General features: G+C 40.5%; 1 protein-coding gene across 10 annotated transcripts in view; it reads right to left on the reverse strand.

Moving 5' to 3' along the window:
* Positions 1–23,030, reverse strand: part of NRG3 (neuregulin 3) — a 1,112,157-nt gene that overhangs the window by 29,854 nt on the left and 1,059,273 nt on the right. For all 10 annotated transcript variants that reach the window (XR_005016924.1, XM_036829745.1, XM_036829744.1 and 7 more), the window contains exons 5-6: positions 16,359–16,461; positions 11,707–11,833 (exon numbers count right to left, since the gene is read on the reverse strand). Coding sequence is in view for 9 of the 10 variants with exons in the window: in XM_036829745.1 (XP_036685640.1) it covers positions 11,707–11,833; positions 16,359–16,461 (230 nt within the window). In the remaining variant the exon portion in view is untranslated. The remainder of the gene's footprint in view (positions 1–11,706; positions 11,834–16,358; positions 16,462–23,030) is intronic.

Here is a 23,030-nt window from a genome sequence, read left to right on the forward strand (position 1 = left end):
TCCCAGTTTTTGTGTAGCCTTTCTGACTGTTGATCCCTTGAAATGTGCTATCCTAATGAAACAGGAGGGAAAGGGATAGGGCACAACCTTTAAAAGAGTGACATAGCCATAGGACAGGACAAAAACTGGTTAGAATGGACTAGGTCCAGGATGGCGGAAGATTCGACTTCCAGTAGACCTTGGGCCTCATTATATGCTGATTGTAATATATTAGCATGCTAAATGACATGCCCACAGGTGCCATGACAGTTCAGAGGCTAAGCATAAAAGGCCCAAAGGTGGCCTCGAAATCCCCACCCCTTCCCCCAAATAGTTGGAATAATCCTCCCACTCATTAGCCTATGAAGTTACCCAGCCCATAAAAACTAACCACACCATATTTCGGGGCCTCTCACTTTTTGAGATGGCCTACACGCTGTCTGTGGCATGTGTTTCTCCCAAAGCTGTTCTTGCCTTTTGAGATGACCGCATTCTATCTATGGAATGTGTGTCTCTAAATAAATCCACTTCTCACCTATCACTCTGTCTCTCACTGAATTCTTTCTGTGACGAGACATAAAGAACCTGAGCTTCATTAAGTCCTGAGACCAGGTGTGTGATCTCAGTTAAAAGACTGTGGGTTCGGGGGGTCTGGGCAAGATGGCAGAAGAGTAAGACGCGGAGATCACCTTCCTCCCCACAGATACATCAGAAATACATCTACACATGGAACTGCTCCTCACCCACTGAACGCTGGCAGAAGACGTCAGACCTCCCAAAAGGCAAGAAAATCCCCACGTACTTGGGTAGGGCAAAAGAAAAAAGAAGTAACAGAGACAAAAGAATAGGGACAGGACCTGCACCAGTGGGAGGGAGCTGTGAAGGAGGAAAGGTTTCCACACACTAGGAAGCCCCTTTGCGGGCGGAGACTGCAGGTGGCGGAGGGGGGGAGCTTCGGAGCCACGGAGGAGAGCGCAGCCACGGGTGCGGAGGGCAAAGCGGAGAGATTCCCACACAGAGGCTCGGCGCCGAGCAGCACTCACCGGCCGGAGAGGCTTGTCTGCTCACCTGCCGGGGCGGGCGGGGCAGGGAGCTGAGGCTTGGGCTTCGGTCGGATCGCGAGCAGAGGACTGGGGTTGGCGGCGTGAACACAGCCTGAAGGGGTTAGTGCACCACAGCTAGCCGGGAGGGAGTCCGGGAAAAGGTCTGGAGCTGCCGAACAGGCAAGAGACTTTTTCTTGCCTCTTTGTTTCTTGGTGCGCGAGGAGAGGGGATTCAGAGCGCCGCTTAAAGGAGCTCCAGACACGGGCGCGAGCCGCGGCTATCAACGCGGACCCCAGAGACGGGTGCAAGATGCTAAGGCTGCTGCTGCCGCCACCAAGAAGCCTGTGTGCGAGCACAGCTCACTCTCCACACCTCCCCTCCTGGGAGCCTCTGCAGCCCAACACTGCCAGGGTCCCGGGATCCAGGGACAACTTCCCAGGGAGAACGCACTGCGCGCCTCAGGCTGCTGCAACGTCATGCCGGCCTCTGACGCCGCAGGCTCGCCCCGCCTCCTCCGTACCCCTCCCTCCCCCCCCCCCCCCGCCCGAGTGAGCCAGAGCCCCAGAAGGAGCTGCTCCTTTAACCCCGTTCTGTCTGGGCGGAGAACAGACGCCCTCAGGCGACCTACACGCAGAGGCGGGTCCAAATCCAAAGCTGAACCCTGGGAGCTGTGCAAACAAAGAAGAGAAAGGGAAATTTCTCCCAGCAGCCTCAGAAGCAGCGGATTAAAGCTCCACAAACAACTTGATGTGCCTGCATCTGTTGAATACCTGAATAGACAACGAATCATCCCAAATTGAGGAGGTGGACTTTGGGAGCAGGATATATTATTTTTTCCCCTTTTCCTCTTTTTGTGAGTGTATATGTGTATGCTTCTGGGTGAGATTTTGTCTGTATAGCTTTGCTTCCACCATTAGTCCTAGGGAACGGTCCGTCGGTTTTTTTTTTTTTTTTTTTTTTTTTACTTAAAAAATTTTTTTTTCTTAATAATTGTTTTCTTAATAATTTTTTCCTTATATTCTATTTCTAAAAATTAAAAAAAAACTTTTAATAAGTTTTTTCGTATTTTTTATTTTAAAAAAATAAAAATTTTTTTCTTAATAAATTTTTTTCTTAATAATTTTTTTCTTATTTTTTATTATAAAAAATTAATAAATCTATTTTTAAAAATTAAAAAAATTTTTTCTTAATCAATTTTTTCTTAATAATTTTTTTCTTATTTTTTATTATAATAGCTTTATTTTATTTTATTTTATCCTCTTTCTTTCTTTCTTTCTTTCTATTTTTTCTCCCTTTTATTCTGAGCCGTGTGGATGAAAGTCTCTTGGTGCTCCAGCCAGGCATCAGGGCTGTGCCTCTGAGGTGGGAGAGCCAACTTCAGGACACTGGTCCCCAAGAGACCTCCCAGCTCCACATAATACTAAACGGCAAAAATCTCTCTGAGATCTCCATCTCAACATCAAGACCCAGCTTCACTCAACGACCAGCAAGCTACAGTGCTGGACACCCTATGCCAAACAACTAGCAAGACAGGAACACAGCCCCATCCATTAGCAGAGAGGCTGCCTAAAATCATAATAAGGCCACAGACACCCCAAAATGCACCACAAGTCATGGATGTGCCCACCAGAAAGACAAGAGCCAGCCTCATCCACCAGAACACAGGCACTAGTCCCCTCCACCAGGAAAACTACACAACCCACTGAACCAACCTTAGCCACTGGGGACAGATACCAAAAACAACGGGAACTACGAACCTGCAGCCTGTGAAAAGGAGACACCAAACACACTAAGATAAGCAAAATGAGAGGACAAAAAAGCACACAGCAGATGAAGGAGTAGAGTCAAAACACACCAGACCTAACAAATGAAGAGGAAATAGGCAGTCTACCTGAAAAAGAATTCAGAATAATGATAGTAAAGATGATCCCAAATCTTGGAAATAGAATAGACAAAATGCAAGAAACATTTAACAAAGACGTAGAAGAACTAAAGAGGAACCAAGCAACGATGAAAAACACAATAAATGAAATTAAAAATACTCTAGACGGGATCAATAGCAGAATAACTGAGGCAGAAGAACAGATAAGTGACCTGGAAGATAAAATAGTGGAAATAACTACTGCAGAGCAGAATAAAGAAAAAAGAATGAAAAGAACTGAGGACAGTCTCAGAGACCTCTGGGACAACATTAAACACACCAACATTCGAATTATAGGGGTCCCAGAAGAAGAAGAGAAAAAGAAAGGGACTGAGAAAATATTTGAAGAGATTATAGTTGAAAACTTCCCTAATATGGGAAAGGAAATAGTTGATCAAGTCCTGGAAGCACAGAGAGTCCCATACAGGATAAATCCAAGGAGAAACACACCAAGAAACATATTAATCAAACTATCAAAAATTAAATATAAAGAAAACATATTAAAAGCAGCAAGGGAAAAACAACAAATAACACACAAGGGAATCCCCATAAGGTTAAGAGCTGATTTTTCAGCAGAAACTCTGCAAGCCAGAAGGGAGAGGCAGGATATACTTAAAGTGATGAAGGAGAAAAACCTACAACTAAGGTTACTCTACCCAGCAAGGATCTCATTCAGATTTGATGGAGAAATTAAAACCTTTATGGACAAGCGAAAGCTGAGAGAGTTCAGCACCACCAAACCAGCTTTACAACAAATGCTAAAGGAACTTCTCTAGGCAAGAAACACAAGAGAAGGAAAACACTTATGATAACAAACCCAAAACATTTAAGAAAATGGGAATAGGAACATACATATCGATAATTACCTTAAATGTAAATGGATTAAATGCTCCCACCAAAAGACACTGACTGGCTGAATGGATACAAAAATAAGACCCATATATATGCTGTCTACAAGAGACCCACTTCAGACCTAGGGAAACATACAGACTGAAAGTGAGGGGATGGAAAAAGATATTCCATGCAAATGGAAATCAAAAGAAAGCTGGAGTAGCAATTCTCATATCAGACAAAATAGACTTTAAAATAAAGACTATTACAAGAGACAAAGAAGGACACCATATAATGATCAAGGGATCAATCCAAGAGGAAGGTATAACAATTGTAAATATTTATGCACCCAACATAGCAGCACCTCAATACATAAGGCAAATACTAACAGCCATAAAAGGGGAAATTGACAGCAACACAATCATAGTAGGGGACTTTAACACCCCACTTTCACCAATGGACAGATCATCCAAAACGAAAATAAATAAGGACACACAAGTTTTAAATGATACATTAAACAAGATGGACTTAATTGATATTTATAGGACATTCCACCCAAAAACAACAGAATACACATTTTTCTCAAGTGCTCATGGAACATTCTCCAGGATAGATCATATCTTGGGTCACAAATCAAGCCTTGGTAAATTTAAGAAAATTGAAATCATATCAAGTATCTTTTCCAACCACAACACTATGAGACTAGATATCAATTACAGGAAAAGATCTGTAAAAAATACAAACACATGGAGGCTACATAATACACTACTTAATAACGAAGTGATCACTGAAGAAATCAAAGGGGAAATCAAAAAATACCTAGAAACAAATGACAATGGAGACACAACGACCCAAAACCTATGGGATGCAGCAAAAGCAGTTCTAAGAGGGAAGTTTATAGCAATACAAGCCTACCTCAAGAAACAGGAAACATCTTGAATAAACAACCTAACCTTGCACCTAAAGCAATTAGAGAAAGAAGAACAAAAAAAACCCAAAGCTAGCAGAAGGAAAGAAATCATAAAGATCAGGTCAGAAATAAATGAAAAAGAAATGAAGGAAACAATAGCAAAAATCAATGAAACTAAAAGCTGGTTCTTTGAGAAGATAAACAAAATTGATAAACCATTAGCCAGACTCATCAAGATAAAAAAGGGAGAAAACTCAAAGCAATAAAATTAGAAATGAAAAAGGAGAAGTAACCACTGACACTGCAGAAATACAAACGATCATGAGAGATTACTACAAGCAACTCTATGCCAATAAAATGGACAACCTGGAAGAAATGGACAGATTCTTAGAAATGCACAACCTGCCGAGACTGAACCAGGAAGAAATAGAAAATATGAACAGACCAATCACAAGCACGGAAATTGAAACTGTGATTAAAAAATCTGCTAACAAACAAAAGCCCAGGACCAGATGGCTTCACAGGCGAATTCTATCAAACATTTAGAGAAGAGCTAACACCTATCCTTCTCAAACTCTTCCAAAATATTGCAGAGGGAGGAACACTCCCAAACTCATTCTACGAGGCCACCATCACCCTGATACCAAAACCAGACAAAGATGTCACAAAGAAAGAAAACTACAGGCCAATATCACTGATGAAAACAGATGCAAAAATCCTCAACAAAATACTAGCAAACAGAATCCAACTGCACATTAAAAGGATCATACACCATGATCAAGTGGGGTTTATTCCAGGAATGCAAGGATTCTTCAATATACGCAAATCAATCAACGTGATACCTCATATTAACAAATTGAAGGAGAAAAACCATATGATCATCTCAATAGATGCAGAGAAAGCTTTCGACAAAATTCAACACCCATTTATGATAAAAGCCCTTCAGAAAGTAAGCATAGTGGGAACTTTCCTCAACATAATAAAGGCCATATATGACAAACCCACAGCCAACATTGTCCTCAATGGTGAAAAACTGAAACCATTTCCACTAAGATCAGGAACAAGACAAGGTTGCCCACTCTCACCACTATTATTCAACATAGTTTTGGAAGTGTTAGCCACAGCAATCAGAGAAGACAAAGAAATAAAAGGAATCCAAATCGGAAAAGAAGAAGTAAAGCTGTCACTGTTTGCAGATGACATGATACTATACATAGAGAATCCCAAAGATGCTACCAGAAAACTACTAGAGCTAATCAATGAATTTGGTAAAGTAGCAGGATACAAAATTAATGCACAGAAATCTCTTGCATTCCTATACACTAATGATGAAAAATCTGAAAGTGAAATTAAGAAAACACTCCCGTTTTCCATTGCAACAAAAAGAATAAAATATCTAGGAATAAACCTACCTAAGGAGACAAAAGACCTGTATGCAGAAAATTATAGAATACTGATGAAAGAAATCAAAGATGATACAAATAGATGGAGAGATATACCATGTTCTTGGATTGGAAGAATCAACATTGTGAAAATGACTCTACTACCCAAAGCAATCTACAGATTCAATGCAATTCCTATCAAACTACCACTGGCATTTTTCACAGAACTAGAACAAAAAATTTCACAATTTGTATGGAAACACAAAAGATCCCGAATAGCCAAAGCAATCTTGAGAAAGAAAAATGGAGCTGGAGGAATCAGGCTCCCTGACTTCAGACTATATTACAAAGCTACAGTAATCAAGACAGTTTGGTACTGGCACAAAAACAGAAATATAGATCAATGGAACAGGATAGAAAGCCCAGAGATAAACCCACACACATATGGTCACCTTATCTTTGATAAAGGAGGCAAGCATATACAGTGGAGAAAAGACAGCCTCTTCAATAAGTGGTGTTGAGAAAATTGGACAGGTACATGCAAAGGTATGAAATTAGAACACTCCCTGACACCATGCACAAAAATAAACTCAAAATGGATTAAAGACCTAAGTGTAAGGCCAGACACTATCAAACTCTTAGAGGAAAACATAGGCAGAACACTCTGTGACATAAATCACAGCAAGATCCTTTTTGACCCAGCCCCTAAAGAAATGGAAATAAAAACACAAATAAACAAATGGGACCTAATGAAACTTAAAAGCTTTTGCACAGCAAAGGAATCCATAAACAAGACCAAAAGACAACCCTCAGAATGGGAGAAAATATTTGCAAATGAAGCAACTGACAAAGGATTAATATCCAAGATTTACAAGCAGCTCATGCAGCTCAATAACAAAAAAACAAACAACCCAATCCAAAAATGGTCAGAAGACCTAAATAGACATTTCTCCAAAGAAGATATACAGATTTCCAACAGACACATGAAAGAATGCTCAACATCATTAATCATTAGAGAAATGCAAATCAAAACTACAATGAGATATCATCTCACACCGGTCAGAATGGCCATCATCAAAAAATCTAGAAACAATAAATGCTGGAGAGGGTGTGGAGAAAAGGAAACACTCTTGCACTGTTGGTGGGAATGTAAATTGATACAGCCACTATGGAGAACAGTATGGAGGTTCCTTAAAAATCTAAAAATAGAACTACCATACGACCCAGCAATCCCACTACTGGGCATATACCCTGAGAAAACCATAATTCAAAAAGAGTCATGTACTAAAATGTTCATTGCAGCTCTATTTACAATAGCCAGGACATGGAAGCAACCTAAGTGTCCATCATTGGATGAATGGATAAAGAAGATGTGGCACATATATACAATGGAATATTACTCAGCCATAAAAAGAAACGAAATGGAGTTATTTGTAGTGAGGTCGATGGAGTTAGAGTCTGTCATACAGAGTGAAGTAAGTCAGAAAGAGAAAAACAAATATAGTATGCTAACACATATATATGGAATCTAAGGAAAAAAGAAAAAGGTCATGAAGAACCTAGTGGCAAGATGGGAATAAAGACACAGACCTACTAGAGAATGGACTTGAGGATATGGGGAGGGGAAAGGGTAAGATATGACAAAGAGAGAGAGTGGCATGGACATATATACACTACCAAACATAAAATAGATAGCTAGTGGGAAGCAACCGCATAGCACAGGGAGATCAGCTCTGTGCTTTGTGACCATCTAGAGGTGTGGGATAGGGAGGGCGGGAGGGAGGGAGATGCAAGAGGGAAGAGATATGGGGATATATGTATATGTATAACTGATTCACTTTGTTATAAAACAGAAACTAACACACCATTGTAAAGCAATTATACTCCAATAAAGATTTAAAAAAAAAAAAATGTGGGTTCAAGTGCCAATCTGGGTTTAGGCTGGGTTCAAGTCCCAGCACGTGGGTTCAACTCTCAATCTGAGTTGCACAGTTTTAGTAGCTGACCACACCACAACTCAGAGATAAAATGTCATATGTATCCTCTCTTTATCCAAAAATAGAATGAATATAAAAAGACACTTTCCTATCTTGGGCTCTGGGGGAATGATCCAGTTGAACCTCTGCTGCCCTGTGCCAACATACAAAATGTTGGGGAGGGGTGGGCTGAAGAGGAGGGAAGAGGGAGAGAAAAAGAAAAGAAAACTATAGGACCCAAAGGTCTTTCAAGTGTTGCAACCCTACAGTTGATAATTTCTTTCTTGTTGTCCTAATCCTAATAATTCCAATTAAATGAGGGGTGGGGGAAACACATAAGTGAAGAGTTTAATTTTAATAATTAAACAATAGAAAAGAACATGAGTGTCTACTGGGAGGGGAAGGAGAAGTAAATTGTGAGGTGACCATTCTGTGGGCCATTATGCTGTCTCCCAAATGAATGTGTGGAGATCATAAAGCATAGAGAAAATGCTATTGATCATATGTTCGGTGAGAAAGAATACAAAACTGTGTGTGTGTTCTGGCTGCAACCCTATAAAATGCATAGGGACCGACAGACTCTTCTTCAGCAAAGTTTAGACAGGCTCCTCTAAGGTCTTTTTTCGATTAGGCCTCAACTTTGGCCTTTAAAAACTGCAGATCCTCTGCCTAAATATTTTTTCCACTTACCCTCACACTGAAAGACCTGAGTAAACTCTAACATAGTTCTAACAGCTCACAATGCTATATCCCTAGCCCCCCCTTAAAATGCTTGCCCAAAACCACCAAAAACAAACAAACCAACAAAGGCTGCTCAAGGCCTCCAAAAGAATTTGCTATTCATTTTAGCCAATGCCTGAGGATAGTCCTCAGACCTCTCTTTCTCAGAGCATTTACTAAAAAGGGTTTAGGATTGTTAACCTTCCTTTGTCCCTTTGAGATGTGTATGTATCTCCTACAACTGGGGAAAGTCTTTTTCATGGACCTGAAAGACAATTTATTTGAAATGTAATCATTAGGAAGGATAGGGACTCAGTCTCCCAGTCTCTGTAGAAGGACAGTGACATAGGAAGGAAGGGGGCAAGGCACAGCCTTCAAAAGAATGACACAACTATTAAGAACAGGACACAACATAAACTAGTTAGAACCAACTAGGTCCAAGACGTGGAAGATTCGACTTCCACTAGACATTGAGCCTCATTATATGCTCACTGTAATGCACTAGCATCTAAATGACACACCTAGAGGTGCCATGACACTTCGGAGACCAACCATAAAAGGCCAAAAAGTGGGCAGTGGCCCAATTCCTGGAAATATCTGCCCCTTCCCAAAATTGTTGGAATAATCCTCCCACTCATTAGCCCATAAAAACAAACCACCCCATATTTCGGGGCCACCTTTTGCCTTCTGAGCTGGCCCACACTTTGTCTATGAGTGTGTGTATCTCTAAATAAACCTGCTTTCACTTTACTGTGGCTAGCTCTTGAATTCTTTCCAACACAAAGCCAAGGACCCTCACTTGGCGGCCTGTCCCAGGGACTCACCCGAGACCTGGGGCATGACCATCCTCTTGCACCCCATTTTTCCTGCAACAACAGGATCCTAAGTTCAATAATGGCCAGCTAACAGACAAAGCTGGCCTAATCGCATTTCTATGACCAACTCTTTGTAATTTTTCACCTGCCTGACTCTGTCAAGCCCCCACTGTCCCCTCCCTACTCCCTCTTTCTCCTTTTAAAACTCCCAGTCACCTCTGTAAGAATGGAAGTTGGGTTCAGTTCAAACTAGATTCTCTTCCGAAATGCAACAGTATATTACTGATCAAAAGTCTGTCCTTACTACTTTAACTAGACTCTGGCTCTATCTTTGACAGGTTCAGTTGCAAAGAAGCCCTCTATCACTGCATTTGTTTTTACAGTGATGGGATAATACTCATTAGAAATCATTAGCAAAAGCATTCACCCTGTTTCTGAAAAGAACAATCCCTACACACAGCCATGATTACAAGTTTAACAAAACTTTGCTGGGAAGCAATTCTGATTTATGAATTCCGCATTAAACATCTAAGTACATCTGTCACACATAGCATAATGGCGACTTTTGGGGTAATGATTTCCTAAAATCACAAATGATGTTTAAATTCCCAGTGATTCAAGCATTTGGAGGGGTGTCAATGTGTCCTGGGTGACTGCGTATTATACTCAAATACTAGGTTTATATCATGGCCTTTGTGCTTTTGTTTTGTGTCTCAGAATCTGGAAGTGCAGTCTGGTGGGGGACAAAGAATTGCTACCCTGATAGGAATCTTCCAGTATGTCTTAGATGGCATTTGTGAAATGGAGCAGGACCCTGTGGGGCCCTGCTGGATACAAATCCTTTCTGTGTCCTCATTTCTTGTTTGTAGGAAATAGGCTTCATTCAGCTTCCTTGACCCTCCCTTAGTTCCAAAGAGCAGATTCAAATAGTTACTAATCAGGGAAGGGAGGGAATGCAGAAACAAAGAGGAACAGTCAAGAAACAATAGTGCTGCATGGGGCAGGGGCCTGGTTCCTTCTCATGAAATATTCATAACGATATCTTTGAGTTCTTCTGCAGGAACTAAGGCCCCTACCTAGATAGAGGATGGCAACTTAAGGCTGAACACCAGATTCCTGGACTACCACCCTGTTACCTCACCACAAACCAATCAGAAGAAAGTCTGCACACAGTGGAAGATTACGAAGACACTGATTCCACCCCCCACCCCACCTTCCCCGCCAATGATTCGGTTCTCTCTTAAAAACTTTCACGGAGCAAAATCTTGGGAGTTACACTTGTCTCTGGAGTATTGGCTTTATTTTGAGCTGCAAGCAGCAGAACCTGTTCAGGAACATTTGCTTGTCTTTAATTTAGTGTTTTGTAATATATCTCAGAAATTTTTAAAACCACTTTAGAAAGAATGTAGGATTCAAAGAGCTTGCATTTATTTAACTTCAAGTTCTGGTATCTGTTTAAGGCCTGGTGTTAGGAAGTCCCAACTCTGGGACCACAACTCTTCCCTCCCATGTTTCTGACCTTTGATTTCTCTCACACCCCTTAACTCAGAGTTGCCTGAACACAGCATGTATTCTTAGGATTCCATGGGTTTATTCTTTCTCTTTGTTCTCATCTTGTGTCCTTTGCTCTTTGACTCTCTGATGAACCTTTCATATTCTTCAAAATCCTGTTCAAGCCTGGATTTTTGGCTGCCTCCACTTCTGCCCCCACTACCTCCCTTTGGTCTCTTCTCCAGTCTCTGCTGCAATATCAACCATCTCATCCTACAAGCCTCCTCTGGGTGTCTATTTTTTTACTCTATCAATTTCCTACAGTAGGGAACATTGTACCCCTAGTGCCCAGCCCAATTTCTGACAAGTAAGGATTCAGTAAGAGATTATGGAACAAACAACTGAAGCTCTTTTTGCTTCCAGAGATTAATTATATTACCGATTGTAATCAAGAGCTGAGATTTAATTTTTCTTTCTTTTATCCAGTACTTGTGTGCGCACATGAAAATGCAACATGATTGAAGGAAAAATCTACTACTGAAAAACATATGCAAGTCTGATCACAGGCTCCCCATCCCCTCTGGACTGGACGCACTGAGATGGGCTGTGGGAAGAGATGTATAGACATGTAACTTACGTTTTGCAGCTGGACATGATTCTTCACCAAGTTCTCCGACTTTGCCATTGTGCTGGATGCTTTGAGACTGTAGTTTTTACCGTTATGTGGCTCTTTCAGTTGCTCTTGAATTTGTTTAGCTTGTTTCCTGCAGGTTTAAATAAATCCATGTATAAATAGTTACATAAATTTATTCTATTCATATTTTTTGAGGTTCATTCATTCCCAACATCTATATCTGTCATTTGCTAAAGCTAGATAAACTCACTTAACAAAGAGAATCCTCCCTTCATCTTCAACCCCACCAAGAAATACTGGCATTATCTGTTATCATCCAGGATTCACACCCAGTGGCACTCCAAAGGCAGACAGAAATGTAATTCCTTGTCCTGTCCCTATTGGATGCAAGAGGTCCCTATCCCTGAGTGCTCAACTGAAAAGAATTAGGAATGCTCTGAAGAGGTGACAAGTGGAAAATTTTGAAGCTTGGACCTAGCAACCACATATAACATACTTGCAAAGTTACATTTATATTTGTCCAATCCAAATAAGTGTGGCTTGACTGCATAGCTTGCACATATACCATAACAGGGGTATATTTTCTTTTTTACAGTTTAGAAACAGTTCATTTATTTTTACCATCAGCCCTGAATGTAGATTTTTATTAGAACTTTTGTAGATAATAAAAATTGTTAACTCTTAAAGAGCACCTACTATGTGCCAAGCATCATTTTAAGTGTTTTACATGTCTCAACTCACTTATTCTTCACGATAATTCTGTGTGATGAGGCATTAATCCTATACTCATTTAACAGATGAGAAAATCGAGGCACAGAGAAGTTAAATAATTTGCCCAAAGTCACATAGCTAGTAAGTGGTAGAGCTGGATTTGAACCCAGCGAGTCTGGCTGTGTACTTTGCACTTTGAGCCACCGCTCACGACTGTCAAACCACTTGCCCATGGTCATGCAGCTTCTTGATGGGAAGGCTGAGATTATTCTCAGGTTTTGGACTCCAAGTAAAATATTTCTGCAGATGTGGAGTGACTGTTGTTCTGACCATTCAGTGGCTATATCAGAAGGATGTGACAAATTACTGCCTTATTAGCTGCTCTCTCCCAAGAGCTCTACAGCAATTATCTATCAGCAGAAGACTCAGTACCTATAAAACGAACAAACAAACAAGCAAACAAACTTTGCAGAATCATCCCCCCTAGACTTTTTTGCCTCTTCTCCAAGGTCCATGCCTAGGAGAGAGCCTTTGGTGGAGGCTGTGCACTATCTCTTGCAGTGAGCTTTTCCAGGTAGAGACAGCACTCTATACACCATGGGCTCGAGTATCACAGTGACTGAGATTTGAACTCCGGCTCTGCCACCCACCAGCTTTGCTTTGATTCTCCAAATCAAAATGATTGATTTCCAAAACTTCTCTGAGCCTCAGCTTCCTCATCTGTCAATGGAGTTTGGAAAAGCTCTCTTCCATAAATATTGTGGAAACTAAATGTGAGAACACATGCTTAGTTGTATGGGCAGATGCTGCGAGGAATTAGAACACTGGCTCCAAGATAAAAGAAGAGATCTTGTTAATTGCCTCTCTCACAAGCAATTCACAGTATTTGCTACAGGATTTGGAGGCTTGGAGCATCATTATCTCCTTTGAATTTACAATACCGGTGTGATGTAGCTCTGTTTAAATATTTCTTTTATCTTTTCAATTATTTGGGGGGCTTTTATCTCGGTTGCTTTAATGCACTTGTAATAATCTATCTACTTCCTAACAGCTAATCTGTAGCCTATTGTTAGAAACAAATCTATCATATCAGTATTTTAAGAAGCACATGATAGCCACAAAATCCTATCAGGGATTCACTGACAAAGCAAACTGGACATGAGGAAGTTCTACTGAGTGAATCATCATGAAGTAGTAAAAGGGGGCTTGGCACAGAGTCAGGACCCAATTAATTTCCTAAGAATTAAATAGTAGAAATACTAATGATCTTTTCAGTAATTCCATAATTCGGTGTCTGGGAAATGTAAAATTCTAAAGGAATTTTCCTCATAAAAATTTCTGACTGCATTTCCTAAATCCTTTTTATAATTTGCTTTCCTTTACTCTCTTCTTGCTCCCGTACTGACTCACTAATATTCCAGAATAAATGGGCTTTCTTTTCTGAACCTGCCTCCTTCCCCAGCATCCCTCTGATTTCCCAAGCACACACATTTTTTGCTCTTTCCTCCTCCCCTCAGCAAATGGGAACAAAGGAAGTGAGAAGCGTCTGCCTGCAATACCATTAGCTCTCTCATGAGAGCAGTTGCTCTGGGGAAGACAAGATACGGGCATTTCACACTGGAACCTACTAGCTTAACAGTGTCGGTGTGATTCTCTAGTTCAGTGAGTTTTAAGTTGCTCCGGCTCAATTCATCAGAAAGAAATGAGGTGTAAAGTGGTGGAATATCAGGCATCACCAGTCCATTGGGAGACGTTTTTTGTAATGTTGCAGGGTGGCTTCCTGGGGAAGCAGACACTGAGATGGAGATAGCGTGCAGGATTTTTATTAGGGAGGGCTCTTTGGATCAACATCTGTGGAAATGAAGGGAAGGAAGCAGGACTGGACAGAGGGAGAAGTTGGAATGTGATACAGTCTCAGTGAAGATCTCCGCAAATCCCACGGGGAGCTCTGAAACTGGCATGGCCTTGCACCCCATGTTGGGGCAAAGGTCTAGGCCTTCAAAGCTTCACATTGACCTGTCATTGGATGCTGGCTATCTCGGGTCAGGTAACTCTTATAACTGTGTAGCAGCTGGGGGACGAAGACCTCCACAGCTGAAGAGAATCATAGCATCATATCAGAACATCCATTGCCTGTCCTTAAGGGCCTTGCTTTGTGATCTAAAATCTCTTACTTCAGAGGGTGATAACCTATAGTCAGGGCAAGTTATGAGCACATCTGCTTTCTACTGGTAGCACCAGTTCTCCTTTTTCCTCCTGTGCTTTCCCGGTTGTGATAGTTATTTGTCCCTGGAACAAATCATTCTTCTCCTGGAACATCTCTTCTCCTATTCTGATTCCATTTTTAGAGTTGAATCATGTCTTGCATTTCCAAAGTCTACTAAGGACTCCCAGCTTTACACTTCTTAGCCCATATGAGTTAAAAGTAAGAAAACTTAGAAGAGTTTATAGTTGCCATGTGAGCCGTATCAGTCAGATTTGAAAGGCTCAATTAAGAGTTTGATTAACTACTTATAGGAACATATGGGCTTATTGGGAGTGAGGAGAAAAGAATTTCTTTCAGTGTGCCCTTCAAACCCCTTGTTGGGGTTCAATTAACTCAGTCAGAAAATCCCCTAAATTCAAGAAGGTGCTCCTCACTTCTACCTCTTCATGTTACCTACGTTCAAACTTTCATCAGCTAACAATGTACTGTAATATTCCATCGGGTGAGGTCATGACATACCACAGGTGACAAGAGAATGGAGAAAGGACCAGAGTAGTAGGATCCGAAGGATTATGGGAAGGAAAACATACATAAGCAAGAGAATGCAAGCTTTTGGGTGAGTCCTGACTCTCTCTGGGCAGTGTATAGTCTAGTACATTGGATCTATCTGTACTATTTTCATGGTAATTCTGAAAATCTAAACCTATTCTGAAATAGTGTATTAAAAAATAGTCACTAATTCTGGATTCATACCCGAGTTTCCATTATTTTTTAAAATCATTAATCGCTGTTCTTTTTAAAGATCAACATATACAACATGAAGACAGGTATCATAGACTGTATTTGGAAATTGGTCCATTTTTAGAAGAGCAAATGGGTAGAAAAATACAGGTCCAATGAAAAGCAATTACATGTTGGCTTGGATTTCCGATAAGCTGTAGGAACAGAATCTGTGTCAACTTCTCAAGGCCTGCATATGTTCCAAGAAACCAAGGAATTTAATATTTTTATCTGCATTTCTTATTTTAAGTGCAGCTTATGTCATTTACATAAATAAAATACCTCTACCAAAGTTATGTGGAGTAAATATATATGTATATACACATACATACTTATATACATATATATGTATATTTTTAATTCTACCTTATTAGCCCCCAAAAAGCAGTGCTTTTGGCAGAAGGTTTGGTTTCTTGGCAAGGTAAGTGTAGGGCATATTCTAGACGTGCATACTAAATGGTGAAGCAAAGTAGATTTTACAGTATTCATACTTCACATTTGGCTAAAACCTTGATGGGTATCAGGTCAAAACACTATAAAAGGAAATTGTTTGGGTTTTTTTCCATGAAAGGCTAGATACTAGTAGATAATGTTTAGGTCTATAGCAGTGACCTCTCTTTTCAGAAGAGTTAACCCCTTAGTGACAGGCAAATGTTGAGCCTTTTTTTCTGGCAGGCAATCAAAAGTGCAAAGAACACAGAGTGTTCATGATCACAGAGAGGAATGATCGCTATGTGCATCAAAGATAAACCACACACACATACATGCATGCACACACTGTACACATTCACCACAGGCTACAAAAGATTGAGAGTTACTTATGGAAGTCTGATGGACACAGTTTGCACAAAATCCCTCTGCCTGGAGCTCAGACTGAGTACTGAGCTCAGTACTTTAAAGAAAGACAAAGTACTTCCTCTGAGAAGTAACCTTTTAACACTGAGAGAAATGGTCTTACTTGCTTTTGAAGTAGAATGCTGCACAGAACATGCCCACGATGACAATTCCAAAGATGATACACGAAATTGACAGCACCTGCCTCTGATAAACTTCTTCACTCTCTGTGAATTTGAAAAAGAGAATTAGAGCGGTTGTTAGCACGGCACAGCAGAGACAATCTCCGTCCTCGTACTTTTGAACTGGTAGGAGCCTTTCAAAGCAAGGTTTTTTTGTTCCTGTCGTGAATAGGAAAACATGAGGATGTTATTATGATTCAGTTTCTTTGCAATGGTCTATAGGACAGCTGCTTTTATTTTTTTTGTATGTGCATGGCTAAATGAGAACTCATACACAGATATCACCATTATGAATCTTATTATCAAAAGACATTTCATGACTTGAGAACATACTGGGAACATACATTTTAAAAATTATGGTGGGGCCCAAAATAATCTGCTATCAGGACTTTCCTATGCCAGTGATGACTTCCAATTTATGCGATACTGATGACACTGCATTTTCTGATTTGGTCCCTGGCTGTCAGTCTCCCATTCATCCACCCATTACTATGATTGGCATCATTAATGAAAGAGAACTTCAATATACATGTGAATATTTACTCATTCCTCAATACCAATGATCTGGCACAGTAACCTCAACCTCTACTACCAAGGTCATATCTTAGAGCATCTTATACTGCAAAAAATGACAAGAATCCAAAAACAAGCATTTCACTTTTCAGACACTGACATTTACACTTCTAGCTCGTTTTCTGAAATATGTCTACTGAAACAGTTCTTCCATCTCATCAAGACCTTTTTATCCATAGATCTCAGAACTTTCTTTCTGTTAATTATCCTCCTCTTGTCTTCATTTCTCTTTATACGGCACAGAGACTATAGTCTTTCCCTTTCTTTTCTTCCTTCCTTTCTCTCTCTCTCTCCCTTCCTTCCTTCCTCCCTCCCTCCCTCCCGTCCTTTCTTTCTTTCATTCTTCCTCTCTCCCCCTCCCGTTTTCCTTCCCTTCCCTTCTTTTCATTCTCCCTCCCTCCGTCCCTCCTTCCCTCTCTCTCTCCTTTCCTTCTTTCCTGAGATCATGCACTATATCCTCTCTTCAGATACGACTGTACATTTTAAAGTTTTTTCCTGCAGCAGTTTATTGGGAAACAATGTATTAGAAGAACTATCCTCTCTTCTCTCCCCTCTTAGGCTTTATTTCCATTTTCAATGTCTTTATTCAGACTGGAGTATCAAAAAACAGAAAGTAAACCTAAGAGAAATACCACCTTATCCACATTTCTGAGTAAATGAAGAGGGGCAATCGTGTGGCCCTGGCAAGCCTTGGTTGACATTTTAAATTTTGAAAGGCTCAAATTAAAGAGATAAAAAAATGTGTCATTGAGACCTCATTTGGGCATATTGTCCTCTTAAAGAATGTCATCCTTTCCATCCACATTTGTAAGCTCATTAAATCTTCCAACTGAATTTGGAAACAAGTAAGTAGATGTACCAACTTATAAAGAATTCCATTTCACTTAATTGCTGGGAGTTGATGACTCTAATGGAATAAGCATGATTTACATATAACAATCTACTCCACCCTGCTTCTGCCAATAAAAAGAACTACGAAAATGGTGGATAATAATACCTATTAATACAAAAGAAATAAGACTGTATCCATTAAACAATGATCTCCGCATAACATCTATTGGGTGTTTATGTTAGGTTTTAAAGCTAGTCAAATATAGCCTGGGGAAATGCATAAAATCATTTCTGAGTTCAAAATCAAGAGTGAAATCAAAACTCCAAAGACTGCAAGTGGATTTATAGACGCAGGTGTAGTTACAATGATGGTACTCTCAATGCCTTTGATTCAGAGTGCTACACAAGAACCAGCACAACGAGGAGCAGGAAGCAAGGGGTTGGGAGTCTGGTAATTTTGGATCTGACTTTAATTTTAGCCACCTTTAATATGAGTAACCAAAGGTATACTACTTTACCTTTATAAATCTGAATTTTCTGTCTAAATAAAGGCAATGATATGAAATGCTGACTGTAATAAATGTTATAACAAGGAGGTATATAATCCTACAAAATAATATAATATGCAAAATTGACCTATTCACAGAGACCAGAGATTGTAAGTATAAAATAGGATCCAACTAGGCAAGAAGAATGGGGATGGGCAAAGTGATCCATGAAGAGAAGACAGCTTGTGCAAAGGCCCTGTGGTAGGAGATAAAATGGCATGTTCAGGAATCTGGAAGTTATTTACCCTACCCCAGGGCCTTTGCACAAGTTATTTTCTATACTCTCCCAGCTTAGCGGAGCAACATGGAAACAACAGGAACATGGTATACAATGAACATGTCTTTACAATAGCAAGAAGGTACTGAAAATTTGAAAGAAGAGGAGTGTGATGTGATAATATTTACATTTATTTTTCCTGCAATTTACAGAAAAGATTAGAAGGGATAAAGTAAGTGCTGAGTCCTGTTAGAAGGCCATTATATCAGCGTAGACATGATGGATGTTTCTATGATAATAGTAACAACCATGGTGGGCAGTAAACAGAAGTGAAAAGCAGTTAGGTTTTTTAAAATAAATTTATTTATTTATTTATTTTTGGCTGCATTGGGTCTTCATTGCTGTGCATGGGCTTTCTTTAGTTGCTGTGAGTGGGGACTACTCTTTGTTGTGGTGCGTGGCCTTCTCATTGTGGTGGCTTCTCTTGTTACGGAGCACGGGCTCTAGGAGCACAAGCTTCAGTAATTGTGGCTCGCGGGCTCTACAGCGCATACTCAGTAGTTGTAGTGCACGGGTTTAGTTGCTCCGCGACATGTGGGATCTTCCCAGACCAGGGCTCGAACCTGTGTCCCCTGCATTGGCAGGCATATTCTTAATCACTGAGCCACTAGGGAAGCTCAGTAGTTAGGCTGAAAATACTTAAGGGACTAGACGATGATGCTGTTAACTAAGATGGAGCTTATTGGAGGGGGATCAGACTTGAAAGGAAAGAGCAAATTCAGCTTTGGAGTTGGTGAGTTTTAAAAGCCTATAAGATAGCCAAGTGGCAGTGTAAAGTAGACATTTACACGTATAGATCTGGGTTAAGAGGAGGAGACAGGGTTCCGGATAAAAATATTTGGGGTTATGCATGTACTGAAACCAAGTGTGTTGATAAGACAGCCCCAGGAAAAAATATAGAGTAATAAGAGAACCTTAGGCATTCTATTCTAAGATAGAGCTTTGAGAGACTCCAAAATTTCTTGGAAGGGTAGACAAGGATCCTGCGGAGGAGATTAAAAAAAAAAAAAAAAAAAAAAGAGCAGCCAACCAGGCAAGAAAAAATAAAGGAAAATAAAACAAACAACAATAATAAAACCTGATAGTGCCATGGAAGAAAAGATACAGGTTTTTTTTCTAGAAAAATAGGCTACTGAATGCTTCTAAGAGGCCAAATAAAACAAAGTCCTTTAATTTAGTGATATAGAGGTTGCTGGAGAACCTGCATGAGCAAGTTAAGGGAACCATGAAGGCAGCCCCCACGGCTCCCTGGGTCCTCTGTCATGTGTATCCCACGTACTGCAAGGCAAACGCACTTTCTCCAAACCTACCCTGTCTTCTACCACTTAGCCTGGGTTTAGGATCTAGAATTCCAGCCTAACTCCTGAAAGCAGAGAATGCCTTACTTGTAATGAGGCAACCATGAACTTCACTGTACAGAAGTTGTGAGGATTGAGTGAGTTAGAATGTACAGAGTATTGCAGTGCCTAACTTGGAGTAATCATTAAGTATTAGTCTGAACCAATATAAAATTGCCATAGGGGCAATAAATGGCTGGAGGTTGGCTGTTTAATTTGGTTCTATCTAATATATGGTAACTGTTGTTATTATTCTACGGAACATCAATATTTTTGCATTCCATTTTGTAGAAACCCAGATTATAAAGTCATTTCTGAGGGCAAAACCAATCTTTGGCTCGACAGGAATTGGTAAAGTGTGTTTGCATTGTCTCCCAACTCTGTTCCTTTTTCTCTTCTGTGGTGCACAGGACTCACTCCTCTCTTTTTATATGATCATATTTCATATTATAAAGGTGGAAAAAGAGAAGGTAATAACATTATGGTGAATTTTCAGAAACTGACATTGGGCCAGTGGAAAAAAATCCTTTCGGCAGGCAGCCTGGCCCAAGACTCTGAAAAACACCAGTGCTGCCCTCTGCTAACCCGCCTCTTCCCCTGAACCCACCTCCCTCAGGGAGCAGCGTGGTTGGCCAGTGTTACCCCTCGGTTTAAACACCAAATACAACTGTTCTTATCTTCTTTCATCCATTGTCTTTATTAGTAATGGGGAAAATACTACATACTTCACATATTTGTTTACAGATTCAATAGGAGAGCACAAATAAAGTGTCCATCTAGTGGCATGTAATGGATACACAAAATGCCAGTTTCCTTCCTTTTCCCTTTTTCTCCTGAAGCCAGTGTTGAAGCAAAAAACCAAAACAAAACAACTGGTCTTTAAAATACTCTACTTCTCTTATGCAAAACTCACCTTACCCACATGCAGTCAGTGGCTTGCTGCCTCAGGGCCTCTCTGCCTGTGCCCTGAGACCTATACTGAAGGAATTTATTTTACTGTCGTTTTATTTACTGATCATTCCTTGTACTTTGCCTCTTGTTAACTGAATTTTTCAACTAGTAGTTTTGAATTTCCTATCCAGATGTTTTAGCAGATGAAATGCAAGTGATCCTCCTTGAGGAGGGGCTCTGTCTTTTACATTCTCCCCCATACAGACTCTCAGAAGAAAAGTGTGCTCCTGATCCCCAGAGACCCAGAATCCTTGGAAAACCTGTGGGTACAGCACTGTTTGCTAAACCAGACAGCTTACAGTTTAGGCCCTATATGCAAAGCTGCCTGAGGAAAATGCTCTTGGAAGCTGTAACTCTCTTTAGACTGCTAAAAGTCTCTCTGGGAATACTTGTTAAACTCTACTACATTTAAAAAAAATTATGTCCACAGAAAATCATAGCTGCAGCTTTTATATACCATTTCCCTCTGGTTAGCTCTATGTTAAGGATAGAAGTGTGGGTGACCACATCCCTGTACATGTGAAGGAATGGGAAATGTTCTAAAAGGCAGCTCCACATCCCCTCCAAGTATGGAGCCCTGGGATTCCACTGCCTCTTGGGAATCTTTCCTTTGTACCATCAGTTTTAATTAAGTCTGTAAGAGATAAAATTCAAGCATGATTTCCTGAAATGTGTTGGCATCCAAGTAACGTGAAGCTTAAACACAGACACACACACACATACCTGTAAGCCTGTAAGTCATATACAGGAGCAAAACTTTTCTGCCTAGACCACCTCAGAGTCAACATATGCAAATATGACCCTTTGTGATGCCACCAGTAGGTGTCAGTGCCAGCATGATTACTCTGATAGTTCATTATGAAAGTCAACCTAACAATATCACCAGGGCTCCTTCTTATCCAAGAATTCATTATCGGAAGCCCTGCAGATAAAAGTCTACACAGAGGAGCAAAAGTCATTATAAGACAGCAAGTTCACTAATGATCCCACCATTTATGAAATTAGTCTTCATTCTTGTTTTCCTCCCTGCCTACTTCTAGCATTTATTTCTATTCATCAAGTCAACCTCATAATCTGGGTAGGTCAGTCTCTCCCTGATTGTAAGCTTATGAATTTTTGTCATAATTTTAACTGGATTAAGTGTAAGTGGATTTATTTCAGTTTTAATTATTCTTGGAACAAGAGAGCCTCCTCCCAATTCTGTTCTTAAAAGCCAACAAATGTTGGAGATAGATTAAAATACTAGGAGCTTACAAGGAGCTGCAAATGAACAGTGATCAGGAAAGAGAATGAAAGGAAAGAGAATATTTAGAATGTTAGAAACTGGGATTTGCACTTTTCAACTTGAAGACAAAAATGAACAAGCGCCAAATGGCCTGATGACTGCACTATTAAAGAAAAAGAAGTATTTCATTAAGGTGAAAGACGTCCTGAAGGCAAATGAAATGGGTCCTCACCTTGAGATCAATGAGATTAAACACACACTGGCAGGGAGGCGTAGTGAGAGAGTATGTGATGAGACTATCAGGAAGATTGAACAAGCGACGGCCTAGACTCACGGCAAGGATGGCCGAGAATGCTGCTTGGCAGAGGGGATAGGGGTCCAGCCCAACCATGTGAGTGCAGAGGAGCTGAGATGATCAGGAGGTACTGAAATGCTCCATATCTTTAGCGTGGTGTTATTTCTACCTGGAAGCCCCTTCCTCTTCCCTACTTGCAGAACTCTCACCATTATGGGTTGATCTGTGTCCCCCCCTGCACAAAGATTTTGAAGTTCTAACCCCAACAACTGTAAATATGAACTTCTTTGGATATAGCGTTTTGCAGATGATCAAGTTGAGGTCATTAGGATGGACCCTAATCCAATATTACTGTGTCCTCATCAAAAACAGAAATTTGGACACAGAGAAACACTCACAGGGAGAACGCCGTGTGAAGATGGAAGCAGAGTTTGGGGTGATGTATCCACAAGTCAAGGAAGGCTAAAGATTTCCAGGAAACCACCAGAAGCCAGGAGAGAGGCAGGAACAGATTCTCCCTCACAGCCCGCAGAAGGAACGAACCCTGGCAACACCTTGATCTTGTACTTCTAGCTTC

The sequence above is a fragment of the Balaenoptera musculus genome, chromosome 16, assembly GCF_009873245.2.
Source record: "Balaenoptera musculus isolate JJ_BM4_2016_0621 chromosome 16, mBalMus1.pri.v3, whole genome shotgun sequence".
NCBI classification, from domain to species: Eukaryota; Metazoa; Chordata; class Mammalia; order Artiodactyla; family Balaenopteridae; genus Balaenoptera; species Balaenoptera musculus.